The sequence below is a fragment of the Halichoeres trimaculatus genome, unplaced genomic scaffold (genome assembly GCF_033239565.1).
Source record: "Halichoeres trimaculatus isolate MK-OKI-2021-1 unplaced genomic scaffold, fHalTri1.1 fHalTri1_scaffold_9, whole genome shotgun sequence".
NCBI classification, from domain to species: domain Eukaryota; kingdom Metazoa; phylum Chordata; class Actinopteri; order Labriformes; family Labridae; genus Halichoeres; species Halichoeres trimaculatus.
In genome coordinates this window covers 21,940,189-21,964,106 of record NW_027437188.1, presented here as the reverse complement: position 1 = coordinate 21,964,106, position 23,918 = coordinate 21,940,189, and the positions used below count along the sequence as shown (strand labels likewise).

The 23,918-nt window shown below is 39.6% G+C and overlaps 1 protein-coding gene across 1 annotated transcript; it reads right to left on the bottom strand.

Annotated features, from left to right (window-relative positions):
• Positions 1–1,854: 1,854 nt before the first annotated feature.
• Positions 1,855–23,492, bottom strand: serpini1 (serpin peptidase inhibitor, clade I (neuroserpin), member 1). Its single transcript, XM_074679540.1, has 9 exons — positions 23,352–23,492; positions 10,537–10,831; positions 8,411–8,641; positions 8,068–8,262; positions 5,172–5,376; positions 3,460–3,557; positions 3,042–3,128; positions 2,842–2,931; positions 1,855–2,749 (listed from the first exon to the last, which is right to left on the bottom strand). Exons 1-9 carry the CDS (start codon positions 23,475–23,477, stop codon positions 2,673–2,675), a joined length of 1,404 nt encoding a protein of 467 aa, XP_074535641.1. The 5' UTR covers positions 23,478–23,492; the 3' UTR covers positions 1,855–2,672.
• Positions 23,493–23,918: the final 426 nt, after the last annotated feature.

Below are 23,918 nucleotides of genomic sequence, written 5' to 3'. Positions count from 1 at the left end.
CCGACTCTAATCCCCGAAAAAAGAACGGCAGCTGTCAATTATTGTTAAACATTACGTAAAGCCTTGTTTTTAACCTTGTATAACTTATGAAAACAAAACTTTTCAGAAAAAAGAGGACTTGAATACAAGTCTGCCAAATGATATCTTCAAATCACCACAACAATCAGACGTGACGAACATTTCTACGAGGAGTATTAATTTTTTTAAAGTTTGACCACAGCCCATCTGGAATGGCTGGAAAGCCGGATTTTTTAACCTATACTGCAGCCAGTCACCAGGGGGAGCAGTATTTGTGGAGACCTCACTTCGAGCCGAGCAAGCGGACGTCCACATTTTTTTTTTTACAGTCTATGATTAGAGCAGTGTTTCTCAAATTATTTCAGACCAAGGACCACTTGTTTCACTCCAAAAAACTCAAAAACTTGGCTTGTTGATAGAGTCAAGTTATCTTGACCATTTTCTCTGGGAGGAGGAAGTTCAAGGAAACTTTTGTGAGTCCTGGCAAACTTTTCTTTTTAAAAAAATATTATTATTATTATTAACATTTTTTAAAATGTACCATCAAAAACAAAATAAAACAAAATTTATGTTGTAATGGACCACTAAGGGCGCTGGCTGACTGCAATTTGAGAAACAGTCTCAGAGTGTAATTAGCTGTATAGGGACATGAAGTATTATAGCAGGCACAGAGCTTTTTTGTCAGGGACATTTGATTTATGGTGTCCCTCAAGGAACTATTCTTGGACCTGTTTTATTGTCACCATAAAATGTTTCATATCAACAAAACTGAGCAGAATCACTCGGATAATGATGGAGACATCCAGAGGTATTCAGTTGTGCTCCCCCTTTGGAAAGTAAACTGTGTTTTCAAGCAATATCTGTGATGGGCACAGGTTGACAGACAGTCACTTTGCTGTTGTTTTCACTCTCTCTGGGTGTTGTCACTGGGAAGAGGCAGGATAGGGTTGATTTAGATTTTCAGTGGCACACAATGGTGACAGAAGGCGCAGCTATCAGACCAGCTGGTGAAAGTAATTTAGATCATAACTTCTTACACCCATGGGCTGTCATTCCTCAACAATGCAGCTTGTTGTGTTTTAGATATTACAGCTCTGAAGCACACTGAGGAAATGAAAGAGCTATTAGATATTTCATGGAGGTAAATGAAAACCCTTGGCACTGCAGGGGACTGTGGATATGATTAGCTCAAACTCTGCACCGAGCACAGACTTGTTTTAGCATATTTATTACCTCTGCTGGTTATTTGAAGACAAGGTTATTATTTGCAGTAGCAAACAAAAGTCTGTTTCTGCTTTTTCTATTCATTATTCAAACGATTGCACTTGTTTCCTTCTAGGACGCGTTGTATCTGTCATGTCAAAGATAATTGGTGTTGCTGGAGGTAGGTAGGGCGTGGATCACAACTCAGTATCTTTCCATGTTTTGGGATGTTTAACACACTGCACAACCTCTTAGGTGATGTCAGGAAACATCTGTTGGCAGTGTAATTATAAAGGCTTATTCCCTAATATTTTATCATGACATTTTCAGTGTGGCTAAAACATCATGACTGGTGGCTGTAATGAGGGCACTTAATTAGATTGTGGGACTCATTTGTGTTATGTCTCTGTATATGAAATCTGTTTCCCCATGTCTGGTGTACGTGTGTGATAGCGAGGTGACGCCACAGGTCTGAAACTACTCCAAAAACTTTTGGCAGGACATCGTCTTCCTCAGGATGCTGTGTTCCGTTAAAAAGCCAACTTCTGTCCTCAGCTCAGTTTCTCATTCAAATGCAGCTTAACATCACCTTTAACCACATTGAAACACCCTCCATTTACTGACAAAGGCACATTTATATAATGGGAACACATTCATGTTTTTATTTTGTAAAGACTGAATACAGCTGGTGATACAGTTTTTCCCTGTATGTACATCCTGCACTGTCTCTTACAGCACATTTCCCCCTCTCTCATTCTACAGCAACATGCCAGGTACACAGTCCTCTCTGCTCACCTGCGAGATGCCCAGCTGGGGCTAAATCAACCACTCGGGTGTGATAAGGCATATTAGTTCATCAGCAGATTAGCCATGTGCCTAACAGTGTAAAAAAGGACTAGAATACTGCCTGAAGTTATAGAAGATATCTTACTAAGATTCATTTATTAGGACAAAATGTTTGCACATGTGTATTCTGCAATAAATACTGAGCATATAGTATAAGTATATATAGAACACAATGTCAAATGTATAGAGGTGTGAAAATTACAGTGTGTGCATGTGGTAAGAAAGAGCAGAAACTTCTCAAGGAGTAGAGAGAAACGGTTTTGTGCACTGTGTGTGGGCGCAAGTGAGTAAAAAGCAGCTAAACTTAAAGGGGTTGTGCGTGGATTACTTTGATGTGTTCTCCTTGCTCATGTACAAACCATCTATGACTAGAGAATATTTACAGCTTCCTCTTTCTGCATCACTGTACCCAAGAGTTTAAAGCTTCCAGTATCAAAACACAGTCACATTAATGCCATATGTCGTATTTCAATATATAATATATTGTATAATATATTTTTTCAAGAGTATAAAACACAGCTGATGATGGCAATAGTGGGATAGGTAGCGTTTATGACGTCAGGATCTGATTGGCTGAGACTAAGCAACCTCACACCATGGTTACATTACATGGAGTCAAAGTCGTGGTCATTGGGTTCGATGACTTCAGGGGTCATGACCCGGCCCATGAAGAGGATGGAGCCTGGAGGAGGAAGAGTGGGATGGAAAGTCAGGTCAAAACATACATGAAGGTGTATCAGAAGTAAATGCACATGCATGGAGACACACACACACCTGTCCGTCTGTTTCTAATAACGAAGAAGAAGGGGTGATCAGCCATGACCTGTGGGTACAGCACCAGGGTCCTGGTCAGAGCAATCATCCCTGAGTGAAAGAGAGAGCAGACAACACATTTACTTTCACATAAAAAAACACTTATTCAAAGTCAGTCTTTTGAATGCAGGTTGATTATTGTTGAGGGAGATTTTGTCTACCTGACCCAACGGCTCCCTCTGCCCCCTCCTCAGTCACCTCCAGGTAAGCCTTCTGCACTGCCTTCCCGATGTACAGGTCCTTACTGTCTGTTTCACACACATAGAGGCACATGCATTATTATCACCAATTAACAATAATCATCAATCAGTCTGTGGTGTAAATATGATGTCATTGTGTGTATCAGCTTTATGCTCTTTCATACAAATGACCCAAACGTATTCACATCCCCATGTTTCTGCCTACATCTGTCAGTTACCGTGGTTACCTTACAATGCTGGAGGCCACTCCATTGCAGCCAAGAACAGATCAAACGCTGAATCAAATTCCCACATTCAACTGCTGTAGAATTTCATTCCTCCTACCATTTGTGTCTTCATCTGAGTATGTATTATGTCACTGTGGTGGGCTGAGTGGTACCTGTCATGGCAGAAAGGTCAGCATTGTTGGTGAAGATCTTCTTTATTCCCAGATCCTGCAGAGTGTTTCTCAGGTCGATCTTCTGCTCCACTTTGAACCTGAACAGAGGGGTCAGAAACAGAGAAAGTAATGAAGCTAACAGAAAGGGGAGAGGTGTAACCGCTGGAGGTCATCTCGTGACAAAAACTGCTGAAAATGGAACTTTTATCACTGGTGAAATTCTGAAGCTTTGGCCTTAGCTCGAATGGGTTAAAAGTGAGTATTTACTTTTTAAAGAAAAAAGGGTTTTAAACAGGGAGTACTGTGCTTTTTTCAGACTTTATACGGCCCATCTGGTACCCATGTAGTAGCTTCATTTGATTCACAGCTCAAACAAGGCCCAACATTTTTTACACTAGTGTTTAAGAAAGGCAAGGCAAGGCAAGTTTATTTGTAGAGCACAATTCATACACAAGGCAATTCAAAGTGCTTTACAGCTTACATAAAATAAAATCACAATAGGCAAAATAAAATCATTGCATAAAATCACATCATAAAACATTAAAAATGATTAATTAAATTAGAAGAGGAGAGTGCAGAAAACCTTTATTCCGACCTCTGTCTAAACTGCTCAGTTTTGATTGCGGTCTCCTTATGACCCAAGTGTCATACAGGCCAACTGCACTTGTTTTTGTTATTTTGACCTGAAAATCTCATCTTCTCTTATTCCAGACACTGTTTGAATTTTTTATGCTAGCTCAAATGGTTAAAGAGTAGCACTAATGAGAACAGCTTGCTTCAGTTGTCTGTGATTCAGGCGCCATTGCACATAGATTCCTATGCTGTTCTGTAATACAGCAGATACCAATGTAAAGATAGTCTTTTCCACTTTAAGAAGCCATTTGAAGTTTCTTGCTAGCCCAAGGGGTTGAGTAGTTACAGTAATTTAAAGAGTACTTGTAAAATTGGGGAACCAGAGCTCCAATGGGTTTTAAAGAGTTAGGAATCTACAAAACCCCCTTCCTTCTGATTGGCCAGCCCTCTGGTGGCCTGTTGAGCTTTGGGCCTTGATGTTTGACCACCCCACCAACAAGTCATTCACTCGTTTGGAAATCCCAAGAGTGTGACCTCTTCTTTCAGGAAGTCTAGTGAAGATCCCGGAAAGATCTCTTGAGGAGGCCGTGCTATTTTTAGAACAGTCTGTGTTGAGCAGTTGCAGAAAGATTAAGTGATTTCTACAACATATGAAAATCTGCACACATTTAGTATGAACACACAGCATTGTTACTTTGTAACCTATTAAAAATTTGTAAGAGCAAAATACTCCCTCTTTAATTATTGCAAAGTCAATTTGAAACCAAATGGGTTTTTTCTTTCTGTAGCCTTCTGTGGCCTTGATTTAAAAAAGAATCTACTTCATGAACAGCCATTTTTCATCTACATAAATAACTCCTCACTCACACAGTTCCCATAATGGGGAATGAGATTTAATGACAGAAAAATGAATTACCACATTAAGGCTCTATTCACTCACTTAATTGGAAACATCAGTAACTCCAGTGACATTCTGTATGTGCTTGGAATTCTGGGAAATGCAAGCATTAACCAGACCTCCAAATGTCATTGAAGTAAAGGTTATTGCCAGAAATGGAGGCACAGTAACCGCTGAAGCACAAGTGTCAAAAAAGGATTCTGGTAAGACTTCAAAGAGGTTAATGTATGTCATCTCTAACCTCGGGAGGTAGACCTCCACCTTCTGCCGTTTGACGTTGTTAGCCCACTCCTCCAGCAGTGGCGCTTTAATAATGGGCTCTAGTGATGCCAGTGGTACTTCTTGCCGGGGAAGAACGATCATCATAGACATGTCCTCCCCCTCGTAGGGCATCTCTAACACCTGGTAGACGCCTCCTGCTTCCTGTGAGCCATCGCTGAACTCACCTGGTGGGACACAGACAAAAATATGTGAACTCAGAGTACAGAAACAGATAACAACATCCTGAAGCTCTTGATTAAAGTTCAGTTATGAAAAAAAAACAATGCTGTGCTGGAGTTATTTTTCAGGCTGGAAACAAAACCCAGTACACAGTTGAGGGATTTAGAAGAAAAAGAGCAAGCAGCTTCTCAGAGTTACACCAACAAGAACTTAGAAGCGATATCTTCATGGCCTTGAAGTTGATCTTTAATAGCCTTTCCTCTGTATCTTGCTAAAAAAACACAACAGAATGATTTCTTCACAAGACAAGATTACTTAAATCAGGTGGTAGAGATTTTCTTATCAAGGGCAAGACAAAACAAGTATAACTAGTTTTTGAATCCACATATGAGATTATCTCACTGACTTCTTTCTCTTTGAGATGTAGATTACAAATCAATTAACAGTGCCGATTTTATCCCTTCTCAGCCCGCCTTTCTTTTGAAGCTGCCTTTGCAATGAAAATTCAAAGACTTATCATTTCATTAACTTCCATGTAGCAGCTGCTGATGCAGGGTGAGGGTATTGCTGCAGAGAGAGGGGGCGTGGCTTCACGGACCATTTTACTTAACCAACATGATCAAGCTTTAAAATGAGAATGCAGACACAGCCTTCTCCTGAGGACTGCTCCTTGCTCTCCTGTTCTTAAGCAGAAATTAATACACACACACACACACGGTTCACACCACATACACACATTTCCTTTTTCTCCTGACTGTGTGAGGATGAGTATGTGTGCAGCATGTGAACGTAGGTGTATAAAATTGTGTCATCTCACTTCACACACACACAGGCTGCACCATAATAACCCAAATGCATCATTTTTAGCAGCAGTGCAGTAAGAATCTGTTCTTGTGTCTTTGGCAGTCTGTCAGAGAGAATATGAATAGATGAAAAAGACAGACTGGAATCACAATGATGTAACAGCATCATGAACACCTTAAGGTCTCTGTATAAAAAGTCTAACACCTCATTATGTTCTCAAAACACCCTGTAACAAGATATCTAACACATGTAAGGTACAGATAATCTCATGATAAACATCCAGATTGCAGAGTCATTTTGTTTCCTGTTTTACCTTTTGAATCTGTATTAAATACAGAACATTAACCTGAGACTCACATCGAATTGTTAAGGTAGAAAAAAAGCTAAACAGAAAATGAATAAAAAAGCATTTAACAAGTCAGAAAATCAAGCTTTGACTGTATTCAATTAAGTTCAAATCTGAGATTTCAGTCATTATACCAACTTTTTCATTAATATAAACCAAAACTATTTGGTATTTTGCCTGCTACTGTCACCAAATACGTGCTGAAAATACATCACATATTATAATAATATTGCAATATCTTGCAATATTACAGACTGAGCGTTTAATGGCTTTGATTTGATTTGAGCCGCCGAACAGGCCACTTTCTATTTATGATCCAAAACACAGATAGAGCATCTCCCCCAACAATAAACTCCATTTCATCCTCAGACATTATTGCCTGATAGAAACTGGTTCTTCAACCCCCTGGCTCTTGTCGTGCCACGCAATACTGTTCCACACGCTGTCTTAAATAAAAGGATATTTGTTCATAACTGGAGACGGACTCTGAGTTTTTTACCCCAAGGGCCTTCCAAGCAGAAATGTTACATCAAAAAACAATGAGGGATGCACTTTAATCCTGCTTATGCTGTTCACAAAGAACATTTGATTGGGGCGGATTTAGATAAAAAACAAAAAAAAACAAAACAGCAAATAGCATTAGAAAGCTTGGGATATTGTGGATTGTCTGTTACATTTAAAAAACATGCCAGTCCAGTAGAAATTGGGGAATATGAAAAGCATGGTGTTTTTGTCAAACCCAAGCTGATGTCTTTTTTTCATAGAATGGGGTCATGTATTTGATTAAATCTGTCAATTTTATAATGAATTCCCTTGTGTAAATAAATACTGCCCAAAATAGTTCTTTGCTTAATCTAAGTCTTGCTATATGATTGATTCAGCCTTTTGGCCATAAACAATTTCTGCCTTCCTTAAAAGTAACAGTTCAGGTTCAATGGCACTCTATTCTATTCCTAAAGTCAGTGACTCTTTAAAATGGAGTTAGAAAAAGAAAATATAAATATTTACTGATATTTGTGAATTGAAATTGGATGTGAAACGTCTGAGTTATTGCAAAGTACCAGTTTTTTAAATCTTATTTTTATTAATTCTATTGAAAAAGGAACAAAGCACATTTCTTCAGCAGCCCCTTTCCCAGCTTTTAGTCGGCAATATAAAAACAAAATAATACACCAGGAAAAAATGTGACATCCATATTGGATTAGTAACTCTCAAGCTAAAAGGGTAATTTGAGTGATACCTATTCCTTTTCATACATGATATGTTATGGCATCAAAGGAACAGCGCTTAAATCATACTACAAAGTCACATACACAGGAGGAGTTCATGCGGGGGAAAAGATTTTTAAGAGCAGTCGAGCTCGCTGAGCAGAAAAAAAGGAGCCTTTCCTGGGAATAACACTCCAAATATGAATATTTTAGATCTAAGATTAACATTTTAAATAGCCCAAGGCAAAATGAGCCAAAATTCAACGGCTCCAGAAAAACTGCCAGCAGAGAAATTGTTAAGAAGCACACAGAGAGACATACACACAGCTATTCCCTACCATAGTAGAAGTCTCCCTGCTGGTACATCATAAGCGTCTGGACCTCAGATCCGTCGTCTTTGCTGAAGGAGAAGGTCCTGGTGTTTTCTGGCCTGAACTGGTTCTTCCAGGAGCCCCTGAAGTAGACAGCGTTCACCAGCGTCAGGCGCGTCACGCTGCTGAAGTCCTCAGCTGATAGCAGTTCTTTTATCTTACCTAGAGGAGAAGGGGTGCGTTAAAGTGTGTGTGAGTTATTCGCCACAGACAGTGCCTGCATCTGTGCACAGATAAGGATTGAGATTTGTACAAGTCCAGAAAAGTGTTTTTCTTTTAGGTGTTGGATGTATGTTTGAATTTCACTCACTCTCTGTATGATTTTCCACCCAGCTGTTAATCTGCTCAGCCACAGCTGCTGACTCGCTGAAGTCCACTGTTTCCACTTCAGCCTTGAAGTATTTCCTCATAAGATGCAGAAACTCTGGGTTAAAGGTGACCCCCTCCTGCAGGAAGAGGCTGTTTGCAAATCGAATCACGTAGTGGGTGTCATCGTCTGTTAGAGCTGTGGTCAGGTTCTGGAGCAAAGAAAACTCCACGCCTAGAGGACAGAGAGGATAAATACACATTCACTGAAGGTGTTTGTATCATTTATCACACCCTGGGTTACAATTGTTGGATTCCACAATGACAGCAGATCAAGTCTGTAACAGCTGGTGCAACATTGTATTAAGATATATAGACAAATCAAATAGGTTATTGTTATCTCTAAATGTATTTACTTAACCAATAAATACAAAGAAATGACGAAGACAAAAGAGGTATATTGGCATTATACACTGACCCTCACCTAAAGTACTCAATTCATTAGCAACAGAGTTAAAACACCCTAATGGCACCCATTTCACAGAATGACCCTTTTTTTCTCTAGCTTCTAGATTCTCATGTAGTAATCATTTAATTTGGCACTACTTCTGTCAGGGTTAATAAAATGATAAAACAATTACAGAATGCTTTAGTGGTTTTATTATGTCCATCCTCAGAGTTTGATGACTCACAAGAGAAAGATTAAAACAGAGGGATGGTTGAAGCAGTAGAGACCAAAGCATTAGCGGTTAACGATGGTTCAGCTTTAAAAACACTAAAAGGACACTACATTTCCCATAAGTCATTGGATAACATCTTGTCTTATATAGCTACCTTAATGGGCCTCATTCTCTTATATGTTAAGATTTTTCTTGAATATTTTTTGTGAGAAGGTTTCTCAGATATATCAGGGGCAGACCTTGAACCTCTCCTCAAACTACAGTGTTGTTTTCACCTGTGCTCTTAATTGGACGAATGCCACGTTCACCTAAAAGTTTGGAGCTCACTAAACATTTGATGTTCAAGAATACCTCAGTCATTCTGAAACACATTAATTTCTCTGGCAATTTTTTCTTTTTAACTCAAATTAAACATAAAAATAAATGTTGCCATGAAAATAAATCAGTAATATAATTAAACGCAAAATCAAAATAACGATCCTGACTTGTTATATTCAACTCTTGAAACATTTACCACAAAATATGGTTCTCTGTTGAGCAAGTTGTCTTTGAACAAACATTAAATCTTGACTAATCAGAAGCTTAACACTTAGCAAAATAGCATCAGACTCACAATAGCAGTTTAACTTTTTTTTCATCAGTCATCTGCAGGTAAGCATCTGTTTCGATTTTGATGCGGTTGTGCCATCGGTTAATTTCTCCATGGGAAAACTAGTTGTGGAGCACATGTGCCATTTTATTGAAGGGCTCAAGTACAAATGTTTCCACATACCCCTGCGATGTGTCTGTGTACCCCTGGTCAGGAATCAATGGTTTGACAGGAGAAATGGAACAGCTGTAGCCAGATTCCTTGATACGTCTGTGTGTGTTGGCTCTCAGTGTACCGATATTCAGCCTCATTCTACTCATGAAGTTCCCCTGAATTCTTGAATGGCTAACACTAGACAATCCTCTGAAGGCTGAGGTTATTACTGCTGTTTGTGCATTCTTTGTTAAAGCACTCTGTGAGCAGCCAGCTTTTTTTTTTTTAAATAGACCAGCTAGTTTTTTAAACTCAGAACAAATTTCTGCTTCTTCTGCTTAGTGAAGATCAGAGTTTTCTTCTAAATAGGTTTTAAAATGAAATTGCTTCAGGAGCACTGTAGGAGAATGAGGTGCAGCATCTGTCAAACTTTACATCTTACGTGTGATCAGCGGGCTCTCTGACACAGTTTGAAGCCTGCTGACAAAACACAGATGACATTATCTTTTAGAAAAAAACCTGCAGAGCCAGGTATTTAGAAATGGTTTGACTGATTCAAGTACGACTTTTTATCATAAATAGACTAAACTTCATGGATAAAAGAAGTTAGTGTCCCTCAAATTAAAAATGAAGTTATTTTTATTTGCACCTCCACTTCATCCCAAGACAAAACCTGGCTGATCTTGTGTTTGTGAAGTTGTCTCTCACCTGGCAGGAAGTGACTGAACCCCACCGCCTGTCGGATCTCCTCCAGCGACGCACCCTTGGCTCCCAGCTCCACCATGCCGAGGGCCACTGCCACGCTCAGCGGGGAGAAAATGATGTTGTCCTGATCCCCCGCTGCCTGCAGCTGGTGGTACAGTCTGACTGAGAACTCTGATGTAGTGTCCTCCGGAATGTCCGCCGCCCAGCAACCGTAGCGCGGCAACAGGATGGAGGGGAGGAGGAGGAGGAGCGGGGACAAAACGTCCAGGATCAACATCGCAGCACTGACCAGAGAGAGCTGAAGAGGGAGGGATGGGAAGAAAGGGGAGAGGAATTGAGAGGAGTGAAGAAAAAAAAGAGAGGATGGGGAGTGAATGAGGCATGAAGAGGGAAAATATGTTTGAGGGATGGTATAAAGATGGATGGACGAGTTAGGAAACAGGAAATGAGGAAGTTGCAGAGGAAGCAAATAAGGATGTATAGAGGAAAAAGAAAAATAGTTTTTGAGGAGGAAAGAAGCCAAAAGTGAAGTGAGGAGGATTGCAGATAGGATAAAGAGGAGAAGGTGGAGAGGATGTTGAAGTAAGGGAGGGAGAGATAAAGGCGGAAAGGTTATTGCGCAAGGAGGAAAAGGAGATGAAGGACAAGAGGATTTGGGGAAAAGGGTGGGAGACAGAGATAAAAGGAGGGAGAGTGGGATGATGAAAGAGAGAGGCAGAAAACATCCGTCAGTCAATCATTCTGCCAATTTCACCCTGAAGACACAAAAGGAAAGACTTTACGAAAACAGAAACACCTTCTTCTTGTCAAAAGCGAACCTAGAAATGAAGAGAGGACTTTATTCCTGAGGATTTGCTTCAAAAGTGATGTAAAAAGAAACAACGGGAGGGTTGTAAAAATGAAGATAAAGGGGAAAAGAGTCAAAAAAGATGGAATGAAGGAAGGAAATTTTCAAAATAAAGCTTAAATGCAAGCTTTGACTAGAAGCAGAGGGACAAAATGAGGGTCAGTGAGATGGACAAGTGAAAACAACAATACTCGTACTATACAGAGTATTACTATACCTACTACAGTCTGTATTGCTGTTCAGGGCACATCTACTAAATGACTTCGTTCATATTTTATAACCTTTCCTATCATCTCCAGTTAGAGCAGTTTCTTTCCAACAAAATCTGCTCTGACTTCTCACCCTGCGTCTCTTCTCTCTGCATTTAAGCCTTCGTACGTGAGCGAACGTCTCTCAGGGTGTCTGCACAGAATGACTGATAACGACGAGGCCTCTACCTCTCTCTGTTCTCCATCCTTACCCTCATCTTTCCACACTTCTCCCCCTCATCCGTGCGTCATCATCCATCTCCACCTCATTCTGATCTCTCTTCTATCCTTTCTCTCTACCTTTTTTTTTTTTTTTTTAAAGGCAAAGAATGTACACACGCTGCGCCAATTCTGCCTCTGTTGTTGCCAGGCAACATTGTTTTCTTCTGGCCAAAGGAAAAAAAAAGAGTGGATGATGTACAGCATATATAAAGAAAAATGGAGAGTAGAGAAAGGTAGGGAGTCACAGGAATAAAGTGTGAAACAACACATGGGCGTTGGTGTTGTTGTTTGTCTATCCCCTGTGCTCTCCTCATTATACAGCGTGAATAGAGGATTCTATTAACAGACCAATGCAGGGCTGGAATCTGCTGGCTGCTACTGCATGAGAGCCACGGCAGGTGACTGTGCTCACAATGTACCTGAGTGTCAACAGCAACAACAATGGGCAGCAGCCAGAAAATTAGTGCTCCATCCTGCTGAGTTCAGTCCTGTCCTCTGCTGTGCCCTGGCATGTGACGGACTATTTTCCCTCCAAAATAAAGCTCTCCAGTGCGGGGGATCCATTAATGTCAAATCCATTAAAGGATTAGTGTGCTGGTGATCTAGCATTTTTTCTGTCAACAAACTCATTAAAGAGACCAAATTCAGCAATAAATTGATCTTGGTTGTCAGCTTACCAAGTTTAGCAACAGACAGCAGAAATCAAAAGCAAAACAAGGGGTCACAGCGTTGTCATTGGCTTTACTGCAGCCTCCCTGTTGAAAGTGGTGATGCATTCCCCCACTATCAAGACTATAGGACCAGAGGACCAGAGACAAATCCATCTGGATGCTCTGGAGCAGTGGTTTCTTTAAGTGGAGTGTTGTAAAATGCCTTTTGAAATCAAAAGCTAATTACAACTGCATGAGTCATCCATTATTGTGACAAACTAGGCTTAAAATAGGTGTTAAAATCCATGCAAATAGGACACATTCGATCTGTTTTCCACATTTCTTTGTTGCACCAAGACTCAAGGTGACTAAGCCACAATAACGATGGTATCAGTGGCGGCAGGTGAAGTCTGGAAATACAGTAATATATGCAAATATTTTCTACAATCCTGTATCTCAAGTCTTTTTTGTTCATTTTTCTCAGTATTTAGATTAACCTATGAGTGTATTGCTATTTTGGGGGACACAGGGCTCAGGAGGGATCACAGAGTGGTGCCAACAGTGCAGGACATCAATTTAGATGTGACTCACATCTAATTATTTTTCAGCTAAATGATGATGTACAATATTAATGCATTATATTCTCTGCAGAGAAATAGCTTGAACAAAGCCCTTTAAGTCTAAATGAAAACGACATAATAATAAACTACCTGTAAAAGAAAACCCATAAAAAGAACCACATAAGTTGTAGTTCATGAAATGACTTCAGTTTCAAAAGTAGTCCCTGTATGCTTGATACTAGCTCTCTATTTAGCCAAAAATCTTAAATTAGCTATACCGTGGAAACCATATTAATGAGCATTTTACTTTAAGTGGCTCACACAGTGATCAATCCTTTGACTTGAGCAGGAGGTCTAGTATTAACTCACCAATGACCAGATGAAGTCTGTGAGCAAAACACTGCACCCTCAGGTGTTCGGACGCACCATTTGACACATAACTTTATGTTAATGCTACAGAAACTATGGTGATAAAAATGGTTATGCTTTTATATCTCATTTAAAAAAACACAATTACATTTAAAGATAATTAAATATTCTCCAGTACGAGAGTACAGTGTGTTTGTGAGTTAATTCTAAAGCAAAAGGGAGAAAAGGGGATGAATGGAGGGATAGAGAGAAAGGAGACAGGGAGAGAGCAAGAGGAACAAAATCTTGGTAAGATAAAAACATAAGCAGGCTTTGTTTTAATGTAGTGAAACATTGATTTACAGAACTCTAAAATGTAATGTCATCCATTATAAAATGTACTATTTCCCCAATAATATCTTAAATTTTTGTTCTATCACGGCTTTTCATAATTAGAACAGACACAAAATAATAAAAAAGAAAATAATATTTGTATATTTGTGATCTTAATTGATGTTAACTCTCTTAATATTCAACCAAATGAGTTAAAATGAATCATTCATTTTAAAAAAATAGGTATCGTCCTTGTATGATATTTACAGCTTACTGATCATGTGTGCAAAACTGTATTATTGTTTATATTGGTCTTTGTGTAAAAGAAGATTGCTGCTCAACGTGAGTGCATACATCTTGACGAGTCCAGCCCTGCTTACACTCTACAATTTACTGCCTCCAGCTTTGAGATTCAAATATGATAACTCATTCTCTTTCCAAACACACATCGCCCCTGTCACTTCCACTCAATGTCCCCTAAGCGGACAGTCAAGGTCTCATCTTGTTTGTCCTCCTTTGAAAAGTCCTCTGACAAACTGCTTTCGACAGGCACAGCACTAACCAAACTGTCAGATAGATTTACATCAGCTCAAATTAGCAAATGGTTATTCCTTTTTCTTTATAGAGCTTCTGTAAATGGAGAGAAGTCAGACAGCCCCTAGCAACTGTTGTCCAGGTTTCACTTTTGGCACTGTGTTGTCTCAGCCCATCAAAATTTGTTCGAAAGTTAAGTTAGGCTAGTGAAAAAATAAATCTTTACTTAAAAAAAATAAAAATAATAAAAATAATAATAATAATAATAATTATCATTATATATATGTGTATATATATATATATATATATATATATATATATATATATATATATATATATCAGTATTTAATGATTTAATGATATTAACTCAGAATTCTAACAGTAATCTGATATTTCTGATTAAAAATGAATTATAAACAAATTCAATCCCAATTCGGACATTAACCTCCATAAATAAAGTCCGCTATAAAAAAAAAAAAAAATGAGAAGAAAAAGTCTGAATTTAAAATTGAATTTGACCTTGAAGTTGTCCCTGGATACTGAAAATACACTTAGAACATAACATTTTTTCCCTTTTTTTTTTTTTTTTGAGAATTTTAAGGTAGAAGTTATAATTACACTCCAGGGTATGGGGTCAGAATTTTAACCAGAAAGTCAGAATCTGATTTCATAAATGTCAGAGTATCTTGTTTTTAAGTTTATCAATGGGTGAAATGATGCCCAAAGGTAGAAAACTTGGGTGCTGCAGCGAACAAAACTGTCACTTATGTGTCATCACCTGCCCTCAGATGTCCTGCTGTGAGTCAGACATTGCAGAGACAGCCACAGACCCACAGAGAGTTAGACAGTCTGAGGAAGAGGAGGAGGCGTCTGGCAGAGATGTAAATGGAGGTAATGTTCCTGACCTTCTGAGCTGTGGGAGCTGAACTTTTCAGAGTCAGACAGCCCCACTTTCCGTAAGGAGAGACACAGCCATGCAGCTTAGCCAGGAAAGGTAGTGTGGAGCATCGCTGTGTGTACTCCTTTGTGTGCAAGTGTGCATGTGTGAGTGGATAATAACACCATGGGTGGCTGGCTATTACTTGTAATGGTGACACCATTCTGACCTTTTGAGTTGTGGCGTGTTGTCTGCAAGGGGATCCCTCACTTAAGCCCAACTTTGGCTGCAATCTGCTCAGGTGGGGTTCCCAGCATGCCTCACAGGTAGGTGAGGAAACCCAATACTCCTCCTTAAAATGTTCCCCTGTGAGTAAAAAGAGCTGAATATGTCAGGAAATCTCTTGTGGTTTACGTAGCAAGGGTTTAATCCTGACAACCTGATTAATTCCATGCAATTAAACTTACTGGCCTTTAAAAGCAGCCTCTAATCTGTCCGTGTAATCCTAATTCGCAGGCAGAATAGATCAGCAGTTGACATTTTTACGATTAAAGCATGACGTCACAGAAATCCACAGTGCGTATGTTGATTCTAACTGCCATTTAAACCCAACACTTACAGGCGGCGTGGAGGAAGGGGAGACTTGTTTAACGTGGACATCCTCTTTCCTAGTTCTACACAGGTACACCCACACACTTTGAAAAATACGTTCCCACAGACTCTTCCAAGCCAAGGTTACCAAGGCAACTGGGAGTGATAGACATTTTTCGTTTTTCTGAGCTGACAGAGAATTTTACCCTTAAAAGATATCTTCCTCCTCCATGTCGACAGATAAAGTCTCCTTCCTTTTCTCACACACAACTCAGCGTTTTCTGTCTCACGTAGCCCCTCTCTCTGCAAGGACTCTTCACACCAGCTCCATTTCTGTCACTCAGTGCACTCTTTGACTTTGCCTGAGATGCAAACATACACACATGCAGGGCACCGACTGTGCTCGGTAGTTTTAGCAGAAACAAGGCAGACTCCTGCTCTTCCTCTTTCCTCTGAAGATGCTGCAGAAAAAGTCCCTCAACAGAATCTCTTTGCTTCTGCTCAAATTACAGCACACTGCTTCACTTATAGGCTCTGAGTACACTTCCAAACTGCTGAGGCTCAAAGGAGCTTTAATGAATTCTGTGAAAGTGCTAACATCCCATTTCATCAAGGCTGGTGCCTCTGGGAATAAACGGCAGAGACTGATGTCTATGATTATCTTTAGCCTTGAAAAAGCAAGAATTTCAGCAATGGATGCTCTGATGGGAGGAAAGGAAATGGCAGGGAGATCTGAATATGTTCAACTGCAGCACAGAGATAATTGAGTCTGATTATCATTCAAGTTTTCCTTGGAGGCACCATGGTGGTCGCTTTCTACCTTTTGTTCTGTGTTTGAACCATAGACTGTACAAAACATGGATGTAGTCTCCCAGACATCACCTGTCTGTTTTTGAAACTGAAAATGGAGCACATCGGCTATCGCGGCCATATTGGTAATGGCAAGGGCTTCTCATACAGCTATAGGGCGGCTATCGGTCATGAGACCCTGAGCTGTGCCTCTGATTGGGTGAGCTTGTTATCTTAATATCCTCTAGAGTTAGAAAAAAATTAACCCCCCTTACAGTGTGTGTCAGTAGTAAAATTAGTGACTCAGACAGGAGACATTTTTTGAACCAGGTTCCAAATGGGTTAATTTCTGCTTTGAAAACTGCTTTTTTGGCTTGGTGTGTATGTGACTTCCGGTACTTCCAGAGCCAGCCTCAAGCGAACACTCAAGAAACAGCAGGTTTTAGCACTTCCGCATTGTCTCATATTCCTAGACCGGAGGTTGCTGCTTAGTTTGAACTGAGTAGAATAAGGCAAACACCCAAAATAAAAGCTCAAACCATGACCATCAATATCATATCTCAATTCAAGCCACTTTTATCTCACCTGCTGCTAACCTGAGTGAGAGCAGAAATCTTTCACAGCCAGGCTGCAGTGAAGCCAGCAGAGGCTCAGGACAAAGGAGGCACTTAACTCTTATGGTGGGTTGGACTTTCATTACTGCGTCTGATAAAGTGGTTAAAACTCATCAATCAGGTTGACTGCTCCGCTCACACCTCTGAGTTGTACCTTCTCCTGCAACCAGGCAGCAGCAGCTGTAGAGGAGTATCACCAGCCACTCTGTTAGGCATTCACTCTCTGATTTCTGTTTCTTGTCTCTGAGACTTGCTACAAATCTGATGCCACAGATACCACAGCTGAGTGCTGGAACAGGGTTAGTTCTGTGCAGCAGCAGCAGCTGACGGGTTTTTTTTCAATTTAATCAAAAATTTTGTCAGACATTTGATGCATGTGTGTGCTTTAGTGATATTATTTAATAGACATGGATCAACTCAATATGTAAGGCTGTTATGAGGACACTTGCATGGTTAAATAACAATCCAATCTCAACGATGTAAAGTCTAAACTTTGATCTTCTTCACCTTATCTAAGATCTACTTTTGGGAATTATTTATTGCCTTTAGAGAAACTGTCTTTAGGAATATTTGACAGTTTCCACCCCAAGACCATTGCGCATTATCCTAAGCATTCATGCAACATCAACAAGCAGAAACTGGAAAGCAGCAGGGACAAAGAGGATGAAGAAAACATTCACTCTTCATTCAGGAATTCATCAGCTGTGTGGCCAATATAAAACTCAAAACATTTGCTACATGCAAATGAAGCTGTTAGGAGATGAGATACCCAACGAACACACAGTGTTGTCCCTAAATGCTAGCATTAGCATCATTTTAAATGCTGCCTCCAGCTCAACGACTTTCACTTTCTTTCTACGTGTGTGATGACTCTTTCAGTTTATTTTTCACCTGACACAAGGCCTAAGCTGAAAAGCCCATTCACCTCATGCACAACAGAAGTCTATTTAACAGTGCTCATCATTTTAAAGCCATCAGATTCCCTTAGCATTATAATGGGGACACATTTGCACTTAAGCATGAAAAATGTATCACCTCACAGTGGAACAGGTCTCTGTTCTTTTTTCCCAAGTATCAGAAACATTTTAGTGATACAGTTAAAACTGCTTTCTCTCATGTGCTTTTAATGGAATGCAACTGATTATGGGTACAAAGTTGTATCAAATAGATTCCTAATTTTACAGAGAACCTGAAAATATCTTATCCCAATGAATACCAAGACACAACTGGATACAACTGGTGGTTTACACCCCTGATCTGATTAAAGTAAAATCTAAATAAATAACTTGTTTTTTTTTTAGCTTCTGTGGATGGTGAAGTTTTATTTTAGTGCTGATTTGAGACCACATTTTTTCCCCAGTAGATATTTTGAGTAATCTTACTATTCAAAGCACGGGCGCACAAATATCAGTACCAAAGGCTCAGCCCAGGCACCGTGCCCAAAACCAGGACCCTGGAGCTCAAACGGCTAAACTGAATTCAGCCGTGACTAATTTTATTATTTACAACTGTTTGTTCCTCTGTGAGATGTCATCTGTGGAAAAGGGACAATTACTGTGACCGGCTGTTACATGAGCATTCAGTTCGGACTGGAGAGGTTGGGTCGATCCTGAAGTGAGGCTTGGTGAGGCTGATCAGCTGAGAGCGGTCAGATCAGCTGTCAGAGTATCAGCCTGAAAACTTTCTTAACTTTGAGTGTGGCTCATTTAGAGCTTTGAACTCATAAAGAGGGAAATTCAATTTGTTTGATTTCCTTACATATGTGAGATAAGGGTGAAATTTGTCAGAAATTACAGTTTTTCCTGTGATTAAAACAGCAATGACTGACAAATTCTGTAATACCATGTGTCACAAGAGGAAGTATCACAACTTGTGAAAAGACTTTTAAGGCAGTCTCTATCTTTGGAGGCTTTAAACACATCCATAAAACTGGTACATTTTTTAAGAGTAATGCACATGACTTAAAAAACGATCTGTTGGAACATGATTTCCCATGCACGTTTAGACCAAACCAAAACAGAAGTCCTATATGACTGTGACAAGCACAACTATTCTGCTTCTAATTTTTTTATCCGCTACCTCACAGACAAAATTACCTCTGCACTCCATCCTCAGCTAAGCTCAGTCAGGCTCTTGCTAGAAAATAACATGATGTGCCACGGAGCCAGCCTGAAGTCTCAGGATGCTCACTGTTCACTCCACAGAGGGCAAACAGAGGTTAACAACCCTTTATTAATTCCCGCTAACAGAGACACCCACAGGGAGAGGCACACACACACACACACACACACACACACACACACACACACACACACACACACACACACACACACACACGCACACACGCACACACGCACACACACACACACACACACACACAGATAAAGAGGTATAAAGACAGTTTAATAGACTGAGAGAAGAGGAAGATAAAAAAGACAAACAGGGATAGAAACCAACAAAAAAACAAGGACGACATGCAGGAAAAAAACAACAGGGAGCAACGCCTGGAAAGAGGAAACAGACACAGCTTTCCTACAGATTTCAGCTTTGATTCTGAGCCAGTAAAATTCAACCATTGAAAGACAGTCACCTCCTTTTACAATAAACAGAACATACTCAAATGTTTCTGTCCTCATATCAAAACACACACACATACACACACACATAAACCATACAGAATGAGCTGCGGCGCAGTGGGAGCACAGTTAGTGGGTTTGAGCTGTAATTGGATCGTCCTCGATTTGGGGTCAGTGGTAACAGTGAAAAGACTCTAGGCTTTTTCAAATTCACGAAAGACCAGGGAGACACTGGAGAACAAGAAAGGTCGATATTAGCTATCTGAGGAGGAAATGTGGGGACTTGTATTTGAGTGCAAGTGTGAGTGTTTTCAGCAAGAAAGGGATACTAAAAATTTAAGGTAACAACTGATGAGATTTGATAGAAAAGAGGAGTTAAATTGCTGACAAACTGATTATTTTGCTTTCTTTAAGAGTCAGAGGGTTAGGTGTTGAAAAAGACGATCGATTTAGACTGAGACAAGTGAGACAATCAGCTGAATAATTCCTATTGATTGGTTATTTATGCTGCTCACCGCAGTCGTAGAGTTAGAATGAGGAGAATATGTGGGCGTCACCAAATCACTTCAACCATATGAGTCCCCTCCTCAGAGATTTTCCTCTCATCTGTCCTGTTCTCCACTCGACACATCCCTCAGTGAAACCAATCAATTATCAGATCAATTCTAGGAACACACAGGTGAATACGTATGTGTGCTTGATACTGCTTTGACAGAATGAAAGCTTTAAAATGCATCACATAGTTTTTAATTTACTTTAAAGGTTTCTGTTCCAATTAAATATATTCATGAGCTGACCCCCTCCCTCCAGTTAAAGATGGATGCTAAATTTTACTTCTGGGAATTTAATCGAACAGTCAATACATTTTAACTCCTTCAAATTTAAATCATTTTCTCTCTTCAAATCCCAGCTGTAACTCCTGAACTCGGTCTAACTCTACTCTTTCTCATTTCCAGGCAGATAAAATAATTCCCCTGTGTCTTTGCAGCGGCAGCTTGTACAGGTACAATCTGCTCCTGAGTTAGTGTGTGCTGGTGCTATGAGAGATTCATTTAGTGCTCGGAGAAAATGAGATAAAATGTTAAGGAAGTCTGGTCAGGTAGCATCAACATGCCCCCCAAAGTGTACACATCATTTAATTTATTTGTTAATGGGTCACCTAGCCCTTAAAAGGGCACTCACTGCAATACTAGATCATTTTAACCCAAGCATGTTATTGGAGGGCATAAGATGACATGTATTTTTTATTTATCTATTTTACTTTCGTGACATTTTTCATAGTTTTTTTCATTTTGTATTCTGTGCAGGAAGTTACCAAAATAATCCCTTGCCCCACAAAGGGTCAAAGTTTTCTTCTCAAGATCTCAACTTTTTCCCCGGAGTTGCAATAGCACCAAACAAACACAGTCTCATTACTGTGGGCGATTGCAGTGATGGCGTGCTGTGTTCTGACCTAACACAGTTTTCCATATCATCAGAAAATGATGCCATTATCAAGATTGTTTCCTTGTTATCTTGATACTGAGATGAATGTCTCCTGATAAGAGAAGCAGCTTAGCCCACTAAAGATAAAATACGTAAAGCAAGGTATTGACTCCAAATCACAAGCAGTTAAATAAATACTTGATTTATTTAATCATGTATGGTGTGGATTTTTTTTAATGAAAATTTAACAATAAATAACTGTGTCTGTATTTATCTTAGTTTATAAACAAAGACTGAAATGGAGAATTTTAATGTGGAAAAAAACAGATTTTTTTTTTTTTTTTTTTTACAAAGAATCCCAATTTTGATATTGTCAAACAAGTTGATTACTATAAATCGGTGTTAGAGTTTTTTCCCACTCCCAATTTATTTTACAGTAAAATTCAAAATAATGGTATTAAATTATGAAGAATACAGTTAAAGCCCATATAGTGTTGTGACAATTGAATATCGTGAAACGCTCGCGACAATTTACAGTATCCATGCCCAGCACGCCCACTCAGGGATTCCATTCCACAATTCAATCATCTTTATGCTTTCAGTGCTTTTAATTTTACAGTGTGTATTTATGATGTAATTCCAACAAAACTGTGTTTCAGTCTCTTTTTAGGAAGACAAACAAAAGGTCTTTTACTTTTAACTTTGGTGCTGATGACTTTGTTTGGTTTCTACAATAATCATCACCATGTACTTAAAGATAAGAATTAAGGTCAAATATTTAAGATTCAGGTCAGATGTATCATCTCACGAAACGTAACAGCACTAACGTGTCTGAAAAGACAATTCATGTGATTTGCAGCACTTTTGATAAATTTCCTTCATTTTACTTTGTTGAAAATCTAAAGGCAAAATAAAATCAGCTTCCCTGTACAAGCTTAAACATAAACATATGAGCGCGCACACACACACGCACACACGCACACACACAAAACCAAGGTTCTGCTTTGCAGCCTCTCCCTTTCTTGCTCATTCTGTTTCGCCAGGCTGATTTGAAAGACATTTAATTATTGAAATGCAATTAATGGCTCAGTGGGACACAGCAGGACTCTCACACACACAAGCACACACTCTCACATCATACAGTGACACCACGGTGGGAGGAAAAAGAAGCCTGTGAATGGAGATTAACCATTAATGCAGATGCATATAGGATTAATACATTGAGATTATGACTGAGCTGGATAATGTTTTTCTATGAATACAGAGAAGCTACAGCAGTAAGGATTAAACGGGACATTATAGCTGCAGAGGTAGAGATTGCAGATGAAGAGAGATGACAAGAGACAAAAGAAGACTGGATACATAATTGTTGACCATGTTTGGTTTGTTTTTTTCCTCTACATAAAAATCACTTTTAAAATGTTATCTTAAAACAAAATGAGTCCCCTCACAGGTTGACTTTTCAATATGCAATTTTATACCATATATCATAAATGTAAGCATAGCTGAAGAAGAGTATTGTGTTTGTGTGTGCGTATGTGTGTTTGTGAGTATGTGGTGTGGATATGACCAGGCTACTACAATCTGTTTTGTTAATTCACTCACTCACACACACACACACACACACACACACACACACACACACACACACACACACACACACACACACACACACACACACACACACACACACAGTAACTCACTGCGCCTTAGCCTGTTTTTCAAGGACAAGAAACACACTGCAATGCCTGAGCTTGTTTCTATCAAACACACACAACAACAAACAGTCAAGAATGAGAAAGCAGGGGAATCGAGCCCTGCTGCTGGAGACCACCTACCAAAATTAATCTGCACTGGGTGGTGGACAGACGGGCAGGGGCTTTAATCAACAGACCTGAAGAAATATGTTAAACTGAAATGTGCGTCTCCCTCCGCCCCCTTAAGACCCAACACATGTTGATAGCAAGGCAAAACAGCCCATTTTAAAGCCTCGATATTCTCATACTACAAAAACGCAGACCTAAACCTTAGCATAATCAATGTTAAAGAGAAAATTTGGATAAATGCTTTTCTTTTTTACACATGCTGAAGCTCCAAAATCAACCTTTCATATAGAATAACGGTATCCCATTCTATTATGGCAGTTAACCCCACAGCAAAGAAAACTGGATTAGTTCTGTGTTACAGCATTAAACAGCTCTTACCGATAAACGGGACAATGCTGGGTGGATCGAAGGATGGATCTGTGCGGTGGTCTCTCTGCTGCTCTCATCCACAGATGCTGCTCGCTGCTTGTACGTTTGCCGCAGATCCCGCCCCTCCACGCCCATTGGTCCAGCGAATACTGAACAAAGAGTATCGATTAGGAATGAAATGAGTCACTCTCTCTCATTTCCGTCGTTGCCTATACGAGAGTTCACAGCACTCTTCTCTGGATAGTTTCTGCCCTCTAAATGAAAGTATCTTCGTATGTTGACGGCTTGCTAAATGTGAAATGTGTCACACTTATACGACCAGATATTAGAAGTTAACGACTTACTTTCATCTACCTCAATTCACATACCCTGAATTGGTTGACTATAACATTTTTAGGCTGCATAGTTTTCTCTAGCAGACGTGGTGAATACGTTTAAGATAAATCATTTCACGACATCACGAGCAGCATTGGTCTTATTGTGCTTCTTCTACTCATTTACAACATCTTTGTTTGTCTTCAAGGTTTGATTCGTCTTCATTGCCAAACAGTCAAGGCAAAGTCGTGCCACCTGCTG